The sequence below is a fragment of the Lissotriton helveticus genome, chromosome 12, assembly GCF_964261635.1.
Source record: "Lissotriton helveticus chromosome 12, aLisHel1.1, whole genome shotgun sequence".
In the NCBI taxonomy this organism is placed as follows: domain Eukaryota; kingdom Metazoa; phylum Chordata; class Amphibia; order Caudata; family Salamandridae; genus Lissotriton; species Lissotriton helveticus.
The window spans coordinates 916634854-916653856 of NC_136073.1; the positions used below are offsets into that span (position 1 = coordinate 916634854).

Genomic DNA, 19003 nt, shown 5'->3' on the forward strand with positions numbered 1-19003 from the left:
CTTAAGGCGCTCAAAGTTTGATTTGGCCTCAATGGCCCGGTACTTAAATGGTTCTCCTCCTTCCTCCAACACAGAACACAACAAATCAAAATCTGCAACTGCCTTTCTAACTCCACACCGGTCTCCCTCTGTGTGTCGCGGGGTTCTATTATCCCCCCTCTCTCTTTAACCTCTTTATGAAAACCCTTACCCTCATTCTAAAACAAGCTGGAATCAGCTACCACCTCTACGCCGATGACACCCAACATCCTGTCTAAAATCCAATCCTGCTTCCTCCAACCATCTCAAACTCTACCCCAAAAAACGGAGTTCATTCTCTTCGCTCCAAAAAACAACCCTCTTCCTATCCAAACATGGATCTCTGACCTTCACGTCCTCAACTGTCCGCTCACCTTATCAAACTCCGTAAAATAACTTGGCATCGCCTTTGACAATAGCCTAACCCTCCAGGCCGACATAAAAAACTCGGCCAAAGGAGCTCTCTTCACTCTACGCCATCTCAAGAAAATCAAACCCTTCATCCCAGCATACGATTTTAAATCGGTCGATCAATCTCTTGTCCTCTTGAAAATTGACTATGGTAACGCTATCCTCTCCGGAACACCAAAAGTTCACCTAGCTCCACTCAAATCTGTGCTAAACCTGGCGACCAGGCTAATCACCGACTGCAAATGATTTGACCACATCTCCCCAGCCCCTAAAGCCCTTAAATGGCTGCTCATCGAAGGCAGATCCACCTACAAGATGGCATGCATTACTCACAAAGCCCTTCACTAAAAGGCCCGCTGTATCTCACTGACAAACTCAACAAAGTAGGCTGCGCCCGACTGTTGAGAAGCACCAACGCCCTCGTCCTTGTCACACCTTTGACTAAAAAGAAATCCACAAAATCTTGCTCTTTCTCCGGCTATACCCCCAGCATCTGGAACGCCCTCCCTAAAGACCTGCGTTGTAAGCCCTCCTACATCAGCTTTCAAAAAGATCACAAACTGCACCTGCTCAAGAAATATTGGGGTCCATAATCCTTTCCATTTCCATACTTTTCTTTTCTCTCTCCCCATTTCCCCTCCTTTTCCCTCCCTGCTTTTCCCTTTTCTTACCCTCTTCCTTGCCTTATTACTACCCCCACTCCTTTGTCTATTTTCCTCTTCCCCCATTCACACCTCCCCTCCCTCCACCCTCCTACCACCTCGCCTCCCTCCATCTCAGGCTACTATATATAATTCGACTACATGTATCCATTTTACTTATGTTTCATTTCTCTTTTGGTTTGACATATGCTAATTCGTATTATGCTGCTTGTTCTTTATAATCTGACCCATGTGATCTCTACGTTATGTACAACTGTATTATGCCTGTACTATCTTCACTCATGTAAAGCGCTCTGATACCCCGGGTCCAGCCAGCGCTATATAAAACCTTTAGAATAAATAAATAATCAGAAAAGAGAATGCAAGGCACAGATGACAACAAGACATGGCAAAATCCAGAGAGTAGATGGATGAGATTGAACAATCAAGAGAGTGGCAACAAACACAGAGAAGCTTTGATTGCAAAGAGAAGATGACACCCTTTGCAGAAAGAGACAGGGCAGTAAACAGGAGGAATGAGCACATAAGACAACAGAAGAAATCTAAAACACCTCTCTGTGTCAGAAACTCTCTCCGTCTCACTAATAATAACTGAAAAGGGAAGTGCAGAGTGAGGCAAGCAGGCAAACCTGTGAATAACAGAAAGAACAGTCTGGTGTTCATTGCTTCTTTACTCCATATTTTATTCTTCTTTCATTTTGCTGGAACATTGATTGAACTTTCCCGGTCTCTCCACAGGTTACATTCTGTGCTTCTGCGTGTTTCTCTGGCGAGGAGTGGAAGCTGTTACACAACTGGCAGAAGGAACTTTACAGGAATGTGATGAAGGAAATTCACCAAGCTCTGATCTCACTGGGTAAAGTTACAGTTTATCATTAGTTGTTTGTAACTGTAGGTTTCTAAACTGGTTTGACTTTATGTGTTTCATTCACACTAAAGAATTCTCAAATAAGATTACTTCATTTGTTGTACAAACAATATGGGTTTGTGCTGGAAGAAATCTGGCCAAGCAAAGCAAGCGGTAGGGAGAAACCCGGTTTGAACAGTGTGAGCCCTTTACATCGTGTAGGTCAAAATTGTGACTAGTGGAGGTTTAATGAGGCCAAAGCATGCAGTAATTCCTTCAACCCACCGGAGGAGAGCAGAAGCACTCACAAAATAGTAGCTGAAAACGACATTAAGACAGAAGCGATAATGTAATGTTTGGCTGCGCAAAGAGGCAAACCGCATTCAGAGGCTGCTACCTAAAAGCAGGATTGGGGCGGGTGGGGGGAAATTGGGTGGGAAAAAAAAGAATAAATTACCTTGCTGCCAGTCTTGTGTCACGTCCCATCTTCTTCCTGGCTTCTTGTGAGGAAGCAGAAAGCATCAAGGCTCCCACTCTCCCCACAGACAGTGCAGCGTTGTGATTGGTCCTAAGTGCTGTGACATGGCGCCCAGCCAGGGGCTAGAGGGATGGGCATGGCCTGCATGGAGAACAGAGAAAGAGCGCATGAATGCTTTAAGCGGTCCGAGAGGGCCGACCAAAATGTCATTGCACACTTAGGAGGGTTGTATCCTCCTCCCCCCCTGCTCTTCAGCTCCACCCGCCCCCTCACACAAGCTGCCGCAGCAGGAGGACAATATAAAACAATAACATTGCGTTATTATCATTTTATTTATTTATTTCCCTTTCTTTTGCTGCTTCCTGGCAGTGGGCCGACGTGGAGGAGCGTCGCCCCACTGATTGTATCGCTCAAAACTTGAAAAGCGAGTTTTGAACAAAGGAAGCACATCAGAACACCTGAAAAAGGGACAAATCTTCTATATTTATTTTCATGCTGTTTCTTTGGGTTCTGAAACTGATTTGAACCCCTGAACAATTATTGCTGCCCAGTTATGAAGGCAGCGAATCCGTGTCCATGGCTTCGCGTATCCTGTGAACTGCTGACAATTCATTGGGAGCTTGTGACGTTCTGAACTGGAGGCCAATAATGCTTGTTGTGTTTCTAAATCACTAAACCACACTGCACAGTCAACCAATACGCATAGAGAAGGATGGCTCAAAGGACGAAACAAAAAGGACTCACCACCATAATAAGAATGCCTTTTTGACCTCCTCACATGTCAAACAAGAACAGTCAAAATTGGAAACTTCTTTGAACTTAAAGACAGAACAAATCCCCCTACTAAGCTCTATTTGGAAAATGAAAGTGATTAGAACTCGATTAAGGGTTTTGCGAGCGAAATGCACTTGTGGGATTCTGCTTCACAAAATCACAAATGGCCATGTTCATGCTCCCTGATTTGCCAGACCCAGTTTTACCATCTAAAAATTCTGGCTGACCAAATCGCTTTTAGGGAAAGGGCGCAACTGTTTTCAAACCCTTGCTTGACCCTCTGCAGTGGCACGGAGGAAAGCATGTAATGCTTAACCGGTTAGATGACAGACTCCCTTTCCCTTCCCCACCCTTCTTAGCCCCCTTCCCCATACTTACCAACTGATCAGTGCAGATGATAACTGTGAGCGTTTATCCCCACAGAATAAGAAATATTCTGCTGAATTCCACTAGGTAAAACTGGGTCTGCGCAGTTATTCCCCATTCCATGGTGATTAACTTGTAATTGCAGGAATTCAATGTGGAAATTCCATCCAGTCTTAATAATTATAGCCGCTCTGAATTTCCTAATGGAATTCCAAAATATGCGACCTCAGGCCCTTTGTGCTTGTGAGCTTTCTAAAGAATTCTGAATCATGAACCCACGGAGAGTGAGGTGGACGGTGACCTGGAGAGCATTTGTAGTCTTGCTCGACTACTGTAGCAGGATGTAAAAAAGTCAAGCCAACAAAATTGCTAGAGGCACCAAAATCAATTGAAATCTAGAGAATTGTTTAGGATCTGGAGAGCCCAAGCGCACATTGCAAGTGGTAGAAGAGAGTTAGGCCTAGGGCTTGATTAACAAATGAGGAGAGTGACCTGCAGCAAAACATGTTTAGTTTTACAAAGATAAACCAAAGGGAAGGGGTTAGGAAAGATGGGGAGCGGCCTACTGATGAACATGCTCACTGGTAGCGTGTGTACATCGAATCGACTGTGTATCTTGTTAATCTCACCCCATCTTTATACACTGGCTTTTTCTATGCTATTCTGCACAATGTCGGCACTGCTGGCATGGCTCGGACATTACTGACTGAGTTGCTGTTTAGCCCAGACTTGTTCCCCCATCTTGCATGAGATAATAGTCTTAGGTAAATTGATTGTTCCATGTGGATCTGTTAAAGTAACTTTTCTGTTTCCTTTAAATTCTAGGTCCTATAATTGCCTCCACTGTCTCTACTTTAAAAGCAAAAGAAAATGAAGAACTCTATCCTGTGGATGACCCGTACTCTGGCAGAAGACACGTGATTGGCCATTATCCGGGTGAGTGATAGGGATAACAGTTGGCATCTGTTAGCATACACTGCATCGAAGCTGATGCACATCCATCCAAATGTGGAAGGGCAGTCGACCAGAGACGCGCCACACAACACATTTTTACAGACACATGTGAAAGGCACAGCCATTCACTGACCGAAACAGACAAATGCACGTGCAGTCTTCCTTTGATCCCACCACATTTAAAGTGTTTTTCATGAAGCCAATTTGCGTCAAATAGTTGTGTGATGTTAAAGACATGTACACTACCACAGCTTGAATTTGCGGCCAAAGGCATTCAACTTCACCATCCTCGTCATACAATGACCCAGGAAAGCAATCTTACTTGAGGGCGAATTACCCAGGACACACACAAAGCGAATTACCCAAGACACAAAAAAGCAGTTTTATGGCCTATCGGTGTGGAGTTCTGCCAACACTATTAAAGTGGCAACCCGACCGCCTGATGTGAAACGCAGACCGTGTAACAAACAACAGGAAAACATTATATATGTAATATGTTTGTGTTTTATGGGATGAAAAACCTTGGAAAACTGTTTAAATTGTAGACTATTTGTACAGTTTCTGTGAGATTTTCTCTCCATTAATCAAAAGACTTACAACCATATTCAACTTTCCTCGTCGTGTAGTACTCTTTCTCAGGTTAATTTTAAGAAGAACTCTGTTGCTTTCTATGTTTTTTTAATCCAAATAGGGTTAGAACTGTGTCTCACCTATTCATAAGTGAGCAGCCTTATGAGGTTTAAAATATTTTATTCATTTATTTGTGTGGTTCTATTTAGCTCAGACTAAGTTAAGTCGATGTTAAGGCAAGTAAGTCTCCTTTTCAGCGGCACCGTCTTGGGTGATCAGCCACGCTTTATAAGTACCGCTTGATTGATTGATTGATTGATCGATCGATTTCATGAGCGTTTAGGGAATTCCTATGTTGTTGCGCTTCATTAGGCATCAGAACGTCAATGAATGGACTCCTCTCCACTTTTTCCCTTGCTCGCTACAAGTGCTTCACTTCATGTACCACTTAGAAAGACTTTGTGAGCTCCGGAGTGCTCGCACCTGAACACTTTGCCTCTCTGAACAAGAGTAGCATAGCCCTTCTTCTAAATGCCTCCTAGGGCTAGAAAGGCATAACATGCATCCAGGCCGCACTAGCCTTTTAAAGACATGCTTCTTCCCACGTAGTCAAGCAGATTTTCCTACTTCTCCTGCCCCTGTTCGTACCATTGAATGAGGCTGGAAACATCCAATCTGCTGGAGAACGACCGAGAAATGAAAAGAGAGGCGGCCTCTGGCGGGTTAGCAATCCCTGGCAGTGGCACATCTTTTTTTTTTTTTTTTTTTTTTTTGCAGTTTTATATAGCACGAACTAGACCCGAACCGAATCAGGTATCAGAGCGCTTTACATAGCACCAGTTACGTTATTTATTTATTGACATTTATAAAGCGCGGCGAATACCCGTGGGCGTCTCGGCGCTAATTAAGGGCATAGATCAGCAAACTGGGGTAATGAAGATATACAAGGCTATTGGTCAAATAACCACGTCTTTAACTGTTTGCGAAATATGAACAGGGAGGGACTTGCCCGGATATGTGCAGGAAGGGTGTTCCAGAGTTTCGGGGCGGCAACCAGGAAATGTCTGTCGCCCCATTTGACTGTTCTAGTGCGAGGCACAGCCAAAAAGTTCTGATAAGAGGAACGAAGGGATCGGGTTGGAACATGATGAAGAAGATTCTGTTTGAGAAAATGGGGACCTTGATTATTGAGTGACTTATAAGCAATACACAGCGATTTAAATTTAATACGACTGCGTATCGGGAGCCATTGGAGATCCCTAATGATATTTGTGACTGGTGCAAACTTGGGGATCCCAGCCAGCATTCGTGCGGCGGCATTTTGGATTGACTGCATCCTATTTATCACTCGGACTTGAGCCTTTAAGAATAGAGCGTTGCAATAGTCCATGGAGGACAGGACTAGTGAGCTGACCAGTGTTTTCCCGGCAGTGTTCGGTAGGAAAGGTAGTATTTTCCTAATCATTCTCAATTTCATATGAGCTATGGCCGCAGTTTTGTTAGCATGTGCCATGAAGTTGAGGCCAACATCAAAAGTGACGCCTAGATTTCTCACTTTGCTGGCTGGACTAGGCGGAGGACCGAAAGATGGTGGCCACCAGACAGGTGACCAGCCCGGGGAGAGGTGACCGAAGATGACCACTTCAGTCTTTTCTGAGTTGAGTTTCAGACAGTTCGTGGCCATCCAGTCACCTATTGCCATCATTCCTCTCGTGAATCGATTGGCCACTTCCTCACCGTCCCCTTTGATAGCCAGTACCAGTTGGGTGTCATCAGCATAGGAGGTCAGGCTCATCCCAAATGCTTTGATGACACTAGCAAGGTCCGACACGTAGATATTGAATAGTGTCGGACTCAGGGATGAGCCTTGAGGGACCCCACACGGCAGAGACACCTTAGATGATTGGTAGGGTCCTAGAGATACTGCCTGTGATCTGTTGGCCAGGAACGATACGAGCAGGTCCAGAGCAATTTTCTGGACCCCCAGTCGTTCGACACGGTCGACTAAGATCTTGTGGTCGACCGTGTCGAAGGCCGCCGAAAGATCCAGCAGTACCAGGACTGCTGTCCCCCCCTGGTCTCGTATGGCTCTGATGTCATCCGCAGCCTTTAGGAGGGCAGTTTCCGTGCCATGACATTTGCGGAATCCGAACTGGGTGTTGTCGAGCAACTGGTGCTGCTCCACAAATTCCGACAGTTGCTGATTCATGGCTTTTTCTATTACCTTAGCCAGAAAAGGAAGACTGGCTATCGGACGATAGTTTTTCAGGTCATCTTTATTCAAGTTGACTTTCTTTAGAAGGGGTTTGACCAACGTATGTTTCAGAGAGGCCGGGAAAATTCCGGAGCTAAACATAGTATTGCAAACATGGGTTATAACCGGTATCAGCGTGTCCATAACTGGCATAAGAACTTTAAGCGGACACGGGTCCAGTGCTGAACCTGATTTAATCCTTAAGATAATGCTCCTTGTCTGATCCATAGTAAGATCGACAAAGCAGGTCAGTGTGTTATCCCGTGAGGTGGAGGACAAGGATAGCGGAGTAGTGTCCGTGTTTGAAGAAAAAGCCTGATAGATGTCGTTAACTTTCTTAAAGAAAAAATCAGATAAAGCGTCGCAAAGATGTTGTGAGGGAGGTGGTGTGAGGTCGTGTGTGCCACCCGACAAGCGTTTAGTAATGTCGAATAACTCTTTGCATGAGTTTTTGGCAGTCTCAATTTGTGCTGCATAGTAGGCTTTTTTCGCCTCTGCGATCATCTGTTTGTACCGGGCAAGTGAATCTTTGTATAATGATTTGCTTTCTGGGTCGTAGCGCTTCCGCCAGAATCTTTCTCTTTGTTTATTTAATTGTTTCTGTTTTTTTAGTTCATCCGAGAACCAAGGAGCACTAGGGGAGGCTCGATTCTGGGAGATAGATTTTACGGGCGCTAGCTCAAGTGTGGCCTGATTAAGCCAGTTATTGAACTGGTTTATGGCGACAGTAGGGTCATCTGACAACAGTGGCGATGTTCAAGCCAGGAATGTGTTCAGCGTCCCCACCTTTATGTCCTTCCATGCTCTCACCTGTTTGGGGCTATTGTTAGCAGCCTTCCTCTTAGAGGCGTCGGGAATAGCTAAATGACTTACAATGGCATGATGATCGGTCCATGCCAGGGGGAGGACATCTGCGATATGTAGCGTCTCAATATTAGTGAAAATGCCGTCAAGAGTGTGACCAGCGTCATGGGTAGGGGCAGAGATGCGTTGATAAAGACCTAGTATTTCCATGTCCGCTAAGAGACATGCAGTGTCTGTGTCACTACTTGATTCAAGATGGAAATTGAAATCGCCTAACACTGCAAAGTGGTCTTCAAGAGCTATGGATTCCAATATAGACCCAAGGCTGAGTAAAAAGGGGGTACGTGCTCCAAGTGGGCGATATACCAATACGCCTTTAAAATTGAAAAGGGGTGTGAGCTTAATACTGAATAGTAGGGCTTCGCAACATGTAGATGGTATCGGTGTGGTCCTGATTGGGAGATGGTCTCTGACTATAATTGCTACCCCACCTCCCCGCTGGCCTACTCTGTCCTGTCTATGAATGGTGAAACCACTAGGGACTGCTATGACCAAGTCAGGGTCCGAGGCACCATCCGTCCATGTTTCCGTAATAAACAGGACGTCCAAGTGGGCATCTGTTATTAGGTCTGCAATTTCTTGCCTGTGTTTGCACATGGAACGGGCATTAATAAGTGCTAAGTGAAAAGTGGTGATAGGAGGAGGCGGAGTAGTCAGGGCCTTAATTTTGTAGTTGACAATGTGTGTCTGAAATGAGCAGTGTGAACAAGATAATTGGTAGGGTACATCGGTGATTGAAAGTGGGTCATAAGTAACACAGCAATCATTGCCTGGTGACCGAAGTGCAGAAAGAGATGAGGATGAGTAGACCAGTCTGGTCGCAGTACCAGGGGTTTTGGCACTCAGCACGGGCCCGGCGCGGACGGGCGCAGACGGGCTGGACTTTGGCTTGACTTCGGCGCGCTTCCGGCGCGCCCGCTGCGCCGTCTGTAGGGGATACACATTTATAGGTAGTGAGGAGGGTAGGAGGCAGCCAGCGACTAGAGCGCTGACCTGCCTACCTCAAGATGGCGGCCGTCAATCGCCCCAGTACCTAGATCGGCTGGCGAGCGAAGACGGCGATAGCAGTGCCCAAGGTAAGCGCTAAGAGCGCTAATCAAGTAAATAGCACAGTACGACTACACCTGCATAACAAAAAGGGGTTAAAACATCCAGATACAAATTTTTAAAACCCACGAAGCAAATAGTGCCAATAGCAAAAATTCTGATGTGCAAATGCGCAAAGTGAAATTGTATCAAAGGCAGGTCTGTGTAGAGCCCCTCAGCGTGACCGCTACCCTTAGACCGGTGAGGTCGACTGCCCGGTGTTTGAATAGCTTCCGGGAGGGCAGGAGGCAGCTAGCGACTAGAGCGCTGACCTGCCTACCTCAAGATGGCGGCCGTCAATCGCCCCAGCACCTAGATCGGCTGGCGAGCGAAGACGGCGATAGCAGTGCCCAAGGTAAGCGCTAAGAGCGCTAATCAAGTAAATAGCACAGTACGACTACACCTGCATAACAAAAAGGGGTTAAAACATCCAGATACAAATTTTTAAAACCCACGAAGCAAATAGTGCCAATAGCTAAAATTCTGATGTGCAAATGCGCAAAGTGAAATTGTATCAAAGGCAGGTCTGTGTAGAGCCCCTCAGCGTGACCGCTACCCTTACGATACATGAGGACAGACACACATTTATTTTCAGGCACGGGGAGATTAAGTGATTTGCCCAGAATCACACGAGGTTTTGGCATCGTTACCAAGACTCGAACCCAGATCCCCAGCTCCGAGGTCGAGCGCCCTAGCTGTTAGGCCAACTCCTCTCCCCACATCTTGTAGCCTCTTGTTCACTGCACAGATACAGGCACCAGAAGAGTACTAGAAAGAAACGTTTGTGGTTCAGGCATGCTGGCGCAATCTCTAAGCTGAGCCGACTCCATCATTCTGGGTGACAAAACTGCATCTGATCCATGTCCATCTACCGCTGTACAGTATGTGCTTGAATTAGTTTTAAAAATGCACTTGAAATCACCCAGTGTATCTAGACCCTGCTGTGATCTGTCCACAGAGGAGTCATTCTGGTGAAAGAAAGAGAGGGGCTTAATGAAAGAATACACATTTAAACTCCAGATGCTATCTGAAGGAGAGTGGCAGGGTTGTGATGACGAAGCGAGACAAAGCTGTAATGTGTGTTGTTTTTGGACATGTGTAGCATGTCTAAAAGTCATGATGTTTTTCCTTATTGTGTGATCCTTTTATACGTGGGCAGAACAGTGATCAAAGAGTAAGTTCTATATAATCTCCAGAGTACTAATATAGTATTGGACTAAAGAGCAGAATGTTAATCCCTCCTCTGGAGAGTGTAACCGAGACATCTGTCTTCTCATCCCAGCTGACACTGCAGCCGACCCTGGTGTTGCTTTCAAGATGAAGGGCAGCAACCCTCCACATCTGAGAAGTCCTCTGCGCCCAGAAAGAAGGAAAACAAATGATCGCGTCAGCACAGGTGAGGAAGAACTGCACTGCATTACATGATAGTGACTCACTACAATATTTGAAATGCAAATGTTTTGTCCACCACCAGTATGGCTAAACTTGAGTTATTAGGCTCAGCATCTTAATGCAGCTTCAACAAAGATCTGTGTCTAACCTAACAGTCGCTAGTTAGTATCTCTCGTAACATCTCATCAGTGTGAGCTTTAATTAAAGGATTACAGTTGCATTTCATAATACTAGTTACTGGTGGTTGGAAACTATAAATATGGTAGTTAATACTGAAATTATATTTTTTTTAACTCATCTTACGCAGAGATAGAAAATCTGTCTAAAGGAGTTGAACGGTTTAACCACCGTCCTTCACGATGGGCCTGATGCATGAAGCATGTTTACAGTCGGAGACACTCCGATTCGGTGTTTGCAACCACCAAAATGCTTTTTTTATATGTACTAATCTCTTTTTAGGAGTTGGTAAACATTTAATGACTCCTAAGATTGCAAATGGATAGCGGTTTGGTATTTGGAAGGAGAGTGTTTTGAGAGATCTTTCCAATATTAAATTAATGTGTTGTGTATCTGTGTTTTACAACTGAAATCCAGTCACCAAACTTTGAAAATGACAGACTCCGAATTGGTCATGAAGAGGATAGATTAACTATGAAACGTCTAAGACAAAAGTATTGAATTAAATGTTGGGAGCAAAGTCTACATTTGAATCCAAGAGGTGGTGTGAGCTCAGTGAATGGGCTCAGACAAAGCATACCAAGTCCTTTTGAAAACTCACAAGTAAGCTAGAGGAGCCAGAATCCAAAATAGAGCATTGAGTTGCAATGCTGCGAGAAGCATCGGTGACAACTTCATTAGGACAACTCACGTGGGAATGAGCCAGACTGAGATGCTGACCGCAGTTCTTCACCAATCAAATAATATGTAGAAGCCACAAGTACAAAACCCACGCGGGTTGATCAATAGCAGCGTGCTTCTGATCCCAGGAACATCAACAAGTGACCCAATGAAGAAGCTCTTGCTCCTTTGAGTCCAGCGCATTTGAGAGAGGACCAGCTTTCTATCAGTGACGTCTGTTTGGTGCCTAATAAATCAGAGACATTAAAAACAATATCTCTAATGAAAAGCGGAGTGGTGCCAAGTCCAGATGGAGCCCCACTGGCAGTATGGATACCCGGAGTGTGCCGTTCATTAACACTGTACAAAGGTATCCTGGGTTCTGAAACTATACCCAACAGTTGGAAAGGTTCTAATTGCGTCCCACCGATAAGGAGGAAGGTGGCAACAATCCTCAAACATGTAGAACCGTTGCTCTTCTTGACACAGGAGCAAAGGTCTTTGCCATGTTATTACTGGTTAACCTGAAAGACTGAAGCGTAGGTAGGATATTAATCCTGTTGATCCAGACAGGCTTCATGAAAGGTTGCGAAACATTGGATAACATCCCAGTGATTAATCTAGCAAAAAAGCATTCGAACAGAAATCCTCCCTGTATATGCTTTTTAGATTACAGTGTTGTCTTCGATAAAGTCAATCAGGGCACACTGTGGCAAAAGGCATAGAATATTCTGAACACATTCTTTACCATCATTAGACTGCTGCATATCGATTCCTGGGTCAGGGTTAAATTGGGCAATGGTTCGACAATTTCTAAAAAGATTCCAAAGAACTGGGGACTAAAATGGGTGCCTGGTGGCACCAGTCCTTTTTATCTTGTATATTGCAGATATGTTTCTGCACTGGCCAGTCTAAAAACTTATTCCCCAATATTGGGGCCGCAATCGTTGCCACTTTTGCAGTATGCAGACGATAGTGCCTTATTCGATCAGACTGCAGTTGGCCTTCAGACGTCCCTAAATGGTCTCCAACAAACTAATGATCTGAATGAATTGAAATTAAATTTGGCAAAAAACTAAAATCATGTAGTTTGGATTGTATAAATATACATGGAAGTTAAATGATCAAAATATTTCCATTATCTATATATTGCAGTATGGTTAGATTCTCAACTCATACAAAAGTCAGTTAAAATCAATACCTGTTCCCTCCAAAATCAACTCGAAAAAATGAACAGCAGCTTAATGAGCATTCCTTGGACGAGACTGCTAGGAATAATCAATCCAAATAGGCCCCAGCATTATTACATGGGTCCCACTGGTGGGGGTCTAGATTGCATGGCGAAATGGAGTCCATTTAGTCCAGTGTTATTAGGGTAGTATTTGAGCTACCTAAAAGCTCGCTCCCTGGTCTGAAACTCAGATTGGAATTTGATATGGTAAATATATCTACTAAAGCTGATACTTATTTCGTCAAATACTGGTCTAACTGAGAAGTGCACCTCAAAAATCATTGAAAAATTTGTTGGAAGGAGCAGCAAAAACATCCAAAGATTTACATTAGCAATGGAACTCGAAATCTAACAAGATCCTGAAAGCTCTCGAGTTAATGAAATACTGGGAGTTAGGGATGGATCGCAGCCTTTTCAAAGCTCAAGGTACAATAGCGGCATAGCTGTATTGATACAGAAAAAAATCTGATGTCATTTAAAAATCTGTTCAGAGTCAAGTTATTACTATCTTCATATAATTCTACGTCTCCCACATTGTATCTTTTGCAAGACATGAAACAGGTCATTCGAACGAAGTTTATTTGGCTACGGTTTCTGCTACTTATTCTTAAACCATTAGAAATTTGGAAAAACTCTTCTGGTTGTGAATGTTGTTGTGGGCTTCAACGCGGCCTGTGCACTAAAGCATTCATTTTTTTCAAAACCGTATTTATTAAGAGTTCATGCATAAATCGATACAGCCCTCCACAGTCAGGAGGAGACTGTCAACGACAGACATTGAAAAAGGCATAGCAGTGAACCCAGTGTTATAAAAACATACCCCAGTCCCCTCCCAGACCACCCAAACCCAACCGCCCTACCACACCCCCCCCTACTACCCACCCCTTAACCCTCCCTAACCCAGTGCACGTGTTCACAGCGTAGCAACATAAGATGCAAAACAAAGGTGGAGTCAGCCAACAGTCTAAGGTATGGGGTCCACATTCAGAGCCAACACATCATCAAGATCAGCGGGGGGGTCGAGGTGCAGACCCCTGTAGTCCGCCCATCTTTTCCAAATTTTGTAGTGCTTCCGGGGACACCCTCTGGCCTCAAAAACAGGTAATTCCAGGCCCATAAGGAAGTCCAGTCCCGCTTTCCATGCACCAAGCGGGGGGGCACGAACGCTTTTCCAGGCCTGGGCCAGATCTCGCTTGGCCACCACTAGTCCCAAAAGCAGCAGGTGACGTTTGTAAGCATTGCCCCCAACATTTTCCAGGATATGAAGGAGACCCAGCCTAGGGGTACGGGGCAGGTCCCACCCCAGCACCTCCGAAAGACAGTCCCAAACTCCCGCCCAGAATCTGGTCAGCCTCCCGCAGGACCACACAGTATGGAGAAGCGTCCCTCTCTCAGCACCACACCTCAGACACTCCGGGGCGGCTATAAGGCCCGCCCGCCACAGCCGTTCTCTAGTATAGTAGGCCCTGTGAAGGTACTTAAACTGAATAAATCTGAGACGGACAGCTATAGCAGCTCCCCGGGGGGATTCAAGCGCCTCACGCCAGTCATCATCATCCAAGGGGCCAATATCAATCTCCCAGGAGGCCTTCAACGACGAGAGGGAAGGGGAACAGTGTGTAACCAAGGAGCGATATATCTGAGAAACCTTTTTGTCGCCTAGGTCACCCATAAATAGTTTAGCCTCGATGGGACTGAAATCAGGGAGTTGCTCCAAGCCCACCAGACTCGGGCCAAGGGCATGACGGAACTGGAGGTACCGGAAGAATTGGGACTTAGGCATATTGAATTCAGAGCTAAGGTCCTGAAAGGACTTAAGCGTAGTACCGGAGAGAACGTGACCAAGGGACGAAATCCCGATCGCGTCCCAGCCGCCAAACCCGGAAAGGGAAGCCAGTGCCGGGAGCAGGCCATTATGCCACAACGGCGTCTCGGCCGTCAGTTTGCCCCACCACCCCATACGATGCAAAGCTTGCCGCCAGACCGCGAAGACCACCTGAGTGACCCTCGGCAATATCCTCCTCCGCCTGGCCGAGTACAGCAATGTGTGGAGCGTGGCACCGCCCATCAACGAGTGCTCTAGAGCATAAGCCGGATCACTACGGTCCCCATACCACCACTCATTGAGCACGAGGAGGTGGGAGGCTTGGTAATAAGACAGGAGGTCCGTGGACGCCAAGCCGCCACTGTATGTAGAGAGAAAGCAGGTACGTAGCGCCACCCGAGAGGCCTAAAGCATTCATTTTGAACTACACATTTAAACTTGACCTCTTTTTTTTTTTTTTTTGCAGTTTTATATAGCGCGAACTAGACCCGAACCGAATCAGGTATCAGAGCGCTTTACATATTTTTCCAGTTACGTTACAGGAGGACACACTTTCATTTTAGGCACGGGGAGATTAAGTGATTTGCCCAGAATCACAGGAGGTTTTGGCGTCGTTACCGAGACTCGAACCCAGATCCCCAGGTCCGAGGTCGAGCGCCCTAGCCGTTAGGCCAACTCCTCTCCCCTGAGATGGTGACTTTTTACATGCTTTGCATGTACATGTGTAAGAAGTATTCGGGACAGAACAGTCAAAGGCAAGAATATTGGCTTATTTCCTTATTTTTTCTCCTTTCATATACAGTGTCATTCGTAATAGTACTGCTGATTTTCTCTGTTCTTAGGGCCCCGTTTCATAGGGAGTTCCCAGTGTGGATTTTGGCCCCGGTGCTCCAGATGGAGGAGAACATGTCCTGCAGAGAGTGGCGCTGTGGTGGTTGTGAGACCCTGGCGGACCTCTAACCGAATGACTCTTTTGTGTCCTTTGAACGGGCTACGGAGCTTTTTGGGTTAATTAGGGGGCAGTACCTCCACTACAGAGGCCTCCAGGACATAGCCAGGACAACGTGGCCCCAGTTCCCGGAGGCGCCTCCGCTGACCTATACTCTTGACATCATCTTATCCTGCGGTAGAGGTAAAAGACTGATTTCCCTGCTCTACTCGGCCATGCGCCGGGACTCGACCCCCCGACCGCGCCGTCTTGGGCGGCCTGGGAGGCGGACTTGGGGATGGAGTTGGAACCGGACCAGCGTAAACGGATCGGGCTCATGACTTGTAGGGTCTTCTGTAATGCTAGTTTCAAACTTATACACTTCAATTTTGTCCACTGTACCTATATGACCCCGGTCTCCCTGAACCGCATATCTGCAGATAGACGACACAACTGTCCTAGGTGTGGTGCGCAGAGAGCGGGATTTTTCCACCTAGCGTGGGAATGTCCTCTGGTCAATGCTTTCTGGAGAGAGGTGGTGGACCATATCGGTCGCGCCACGAAACGTAGAATTGCGCTGGACCCACTGCACTGTCTCCTGGCTTTAGTCCCCAAGCCCAGGAAGAAGAAGCTGTCTTATAAATTCTTACACTTGCTGCTAGTCTAGGCTAGGAGGCGCGTAGCTAAAACCTGGATGGGTCAAAGGGCTCCCGAGCTCTCCCTCTGGCTGAGAGATGCCAGAGAATGGGCCCTGGCTGAAGAGACACATATGCAGCGCACTCGCCGAGATGAGAAATTACAGGATGATCTGCTTGCTTGGAGGATGTTGTGCATAGAGGGGTTGACGGATGATGAGTCTGATGCCACCAGCGCTGAATTATTCACCCCTGATGAGTCTGGGTCCGAATGTGCTGAGCGGGGAGCCGAGTTGAGGGGCTCAAGTCCTGTGTAGTACCCCACCGAATGCACGCTGATATTCCTTGGTCCGCATAACGAATAGTTTTCTTACCTGTCGGTGTAGTTTTGCAGCTTGAAGATCTTTCTGGATTCACTATGCTGTGCATTATTATGCGGTCTTGTGGTTGGGTCCGGATTCGTAGTCTTTTCTTTCTTTTTTTTTTTTTTTTTTTCGTAGCCCAGGTGGGCGCCGGCGTCACACCTCCTTGGGTGCATTTCCGGTGACGTCGGCACTCTTGGGCGCCATCTTCGGGTTCTTTTTTTCCCTGTTTCTTTCGTTTCCGAAGTAATGGCAATGTTCTATTTAGGTGATATTTTACCGCTTTGTACTCTTAAGTCCTTTCTTTTTTAACCACCTCTTCTCTCTCCAGCCTCATCTTTCTGGAGGAGGTGGGTGGGTTCGCTAGTGAATCCAGGAACATCTTCAAGCTGCAAAACTACACCGACAGGTAAGAAAACTATTCGTTTTGCAGCGTGACTCTTTCTGGATTCACTATGCTGTGCATAGATTTTGTAGCGGTTTCTCATCTCTGTGGCGGCTGGGTGGAAGATGAGCGTTGGTTATTGAATATGTGCTGGAGCACCTTTTGTCCGACTTGTGCTTCCTTGTTCATCTGTATGTCCACACAGTAGTGCTTCGTGAACGTGTGCACCGAAGCCCATGTTGCCACCAGGCATATGTCCTCTATGGGTGTGTTAGCCAGGAAGGCTATTGTAGCACCCTTTTTCCTAGTGGAGTGGGCACGTGTCCCCTCTGCTAGCTCTTGTCCTGCACGTTTGTGGCAGAGTTGAATTGTCTGTGCGATCCACCGTGCAATAGTCTTTTTGGTTACTGCCTTTCCCATGAAACTGTTGGCGAATGACACGAAGAACTGTTTTGATTTCCTGTGTCCCTTCGTCCTCTCAATGTAGTGCATGACTGCCCTTGTGGCGTCCAGGGTGTGCAGAGCCCGCTCTGCGCTAGTTGTTGTTTTTTGGAAAAAACTCGGTATCTGTATAGACTGGTTCATGTGGAATTTGGATACCACCTTCGGCATGAAGTGTGGGTCAGTCCTCATCACAACCCTATCATTGTGTATTTGTATGTAGGGTTCTTGTAGCGTTAGCGCCTGAAGTTCGCTTACTCTTCGTAAGGACGTTATTGCAACCAGGAAAGCTGTTTTCATAGTTAGCATCTTTAGGGAGGCCTTGTGAAGTGGTTCAAAGGGTTCCTTCATGAGTTCCGTTAGGACTATGTTTAAGTTCCATGCAGGTGGCGGCACCCGCTTGAGTGGTGCGATCCTTTTTGCTCCCTCTAGGAATCTTTTCACCACCTGTGACGTGAAGAAACTCCTGCACGTTTCTCCCCTTGTGTAGGCGACTATCGCTGCCAAGTGAACTCTTAACGAGGATGAGCTAAGGTTCTTTTCCAGCAAGTGTGTCAGGTACTTTAGCACTGTGGAGTCCTTCTTCATTTTATTGTGAAGTCTTTCTTTCCTGCACCACATTGTGAATCTTTTCCATTTCGCAACGTAGCACTTCCGAGTGCTGGGCCTTCGTGCTTCCCGAAGGACCCTCAGGGTGCTTTCTGGCAGTCTCAAATGTGCAAACTCTATGTCCTCAGGAGCCACGCTACTAGGCTCAGGCTCTCTGGCTCTGGGTGTAGCACCTCTCCGTTCTGCATGGAGAGTAGGTCTTTCCTCCTGCCGAATCTGTGGGGTGCACCCTGTGTCATCTCTATGATCTGCGAGTACCATGTCTGCCTGGTCCACTGTGGCGCGACCAGTATCAGGGTCATGTTGCTCGCTCTGCACTTGCTCAGCACTCTGTGCATCAGTGGTATCGGGGGAAAGGCGTAAGCAAATGTCCCGGACCAGTCTATCCATAGGGCATTCCCCAGTGACCCCTCCTCGGGCTGTCTGGATGCGAAGTTTTGGCATTTTGCATTCCGGCGTGTGGCAAACAGGTCCACTGATGGTGTTCCCCATCTGTCGAACAGCCACTTTGTCTCCTGAGCGTTGAGCTCCCACTCGTGGGATGCCGATGTCTGTCTGCTGAGCCAATCTGCCTGTATGTTGTCCTTCCCTGGTAGGTGTATGGCTAGCAGGTCTATTTTGAGAGGGATGGCCCATCTCCATATCTCCTGCACCAGCGTTGAGAGCGGGGCTGACTGTGTGCCCCCCTGCTTGTTGATGTAGAACATCGCGGTGGTGTTGTCTGTCTGTAGCAGCACCTTGTGTTTGTACAGTCTTTTTTGGAAAGCTTTCAGTGCAAGGAAGATTGTCTTCAATTCTAGGTAATTGATGTGCCTTGTCGCATCTGTTGGCGTCCACAGTCCCCTCACCTTGAGCTCCTCCATGTGAGCGCCCCATCCCTTCAGGGATGCGTCTGTGGTGATGGTCACTGTTGGCGTTGGGGGTGTTAGAGGCTTTCCCCTTGTTATGTTCTCCATGGTCCACCATGTCATCTCCTTCTGCACTGCGTGCGTCACAACCACTAGATCCTCCCAACTGCCTGTAGCTTGTGACCATTGCTCCTGTAGCCATTCTTGAATGGGTCTCATGTGGAGA

At 46.6% G+C, this 19003-nt stretch overlaps 1 protein-coding gene across 2 annotated transcripts in view; it reads left to right on the top strand.

The window, feature by feature from the left end:
- The window catches only part of LOC144799440 (uncharacterized), a 121707-nt gene that overhangs the window by 11501 nt on the left and 91203 nt on the right, over positions 1–19003 (top strand). For both annotated transcript variants that reach the window (XM_078670743.1, XM_078670742.1), the window contains exons 2-4: positions 1830–1947; positions 4382–4492; positions 10567–10680. In XM_078670743.1, the coding sequence (XP_078526869.1) occupies positions 1830–1947; positions 4382–4492; positions 10567–10680 (343 nt within the window). The remainder of the gene's footprint in view (positions 1–1829; positions 1948–4381; positions 4493–10566; positions 10681–19003) is intronic.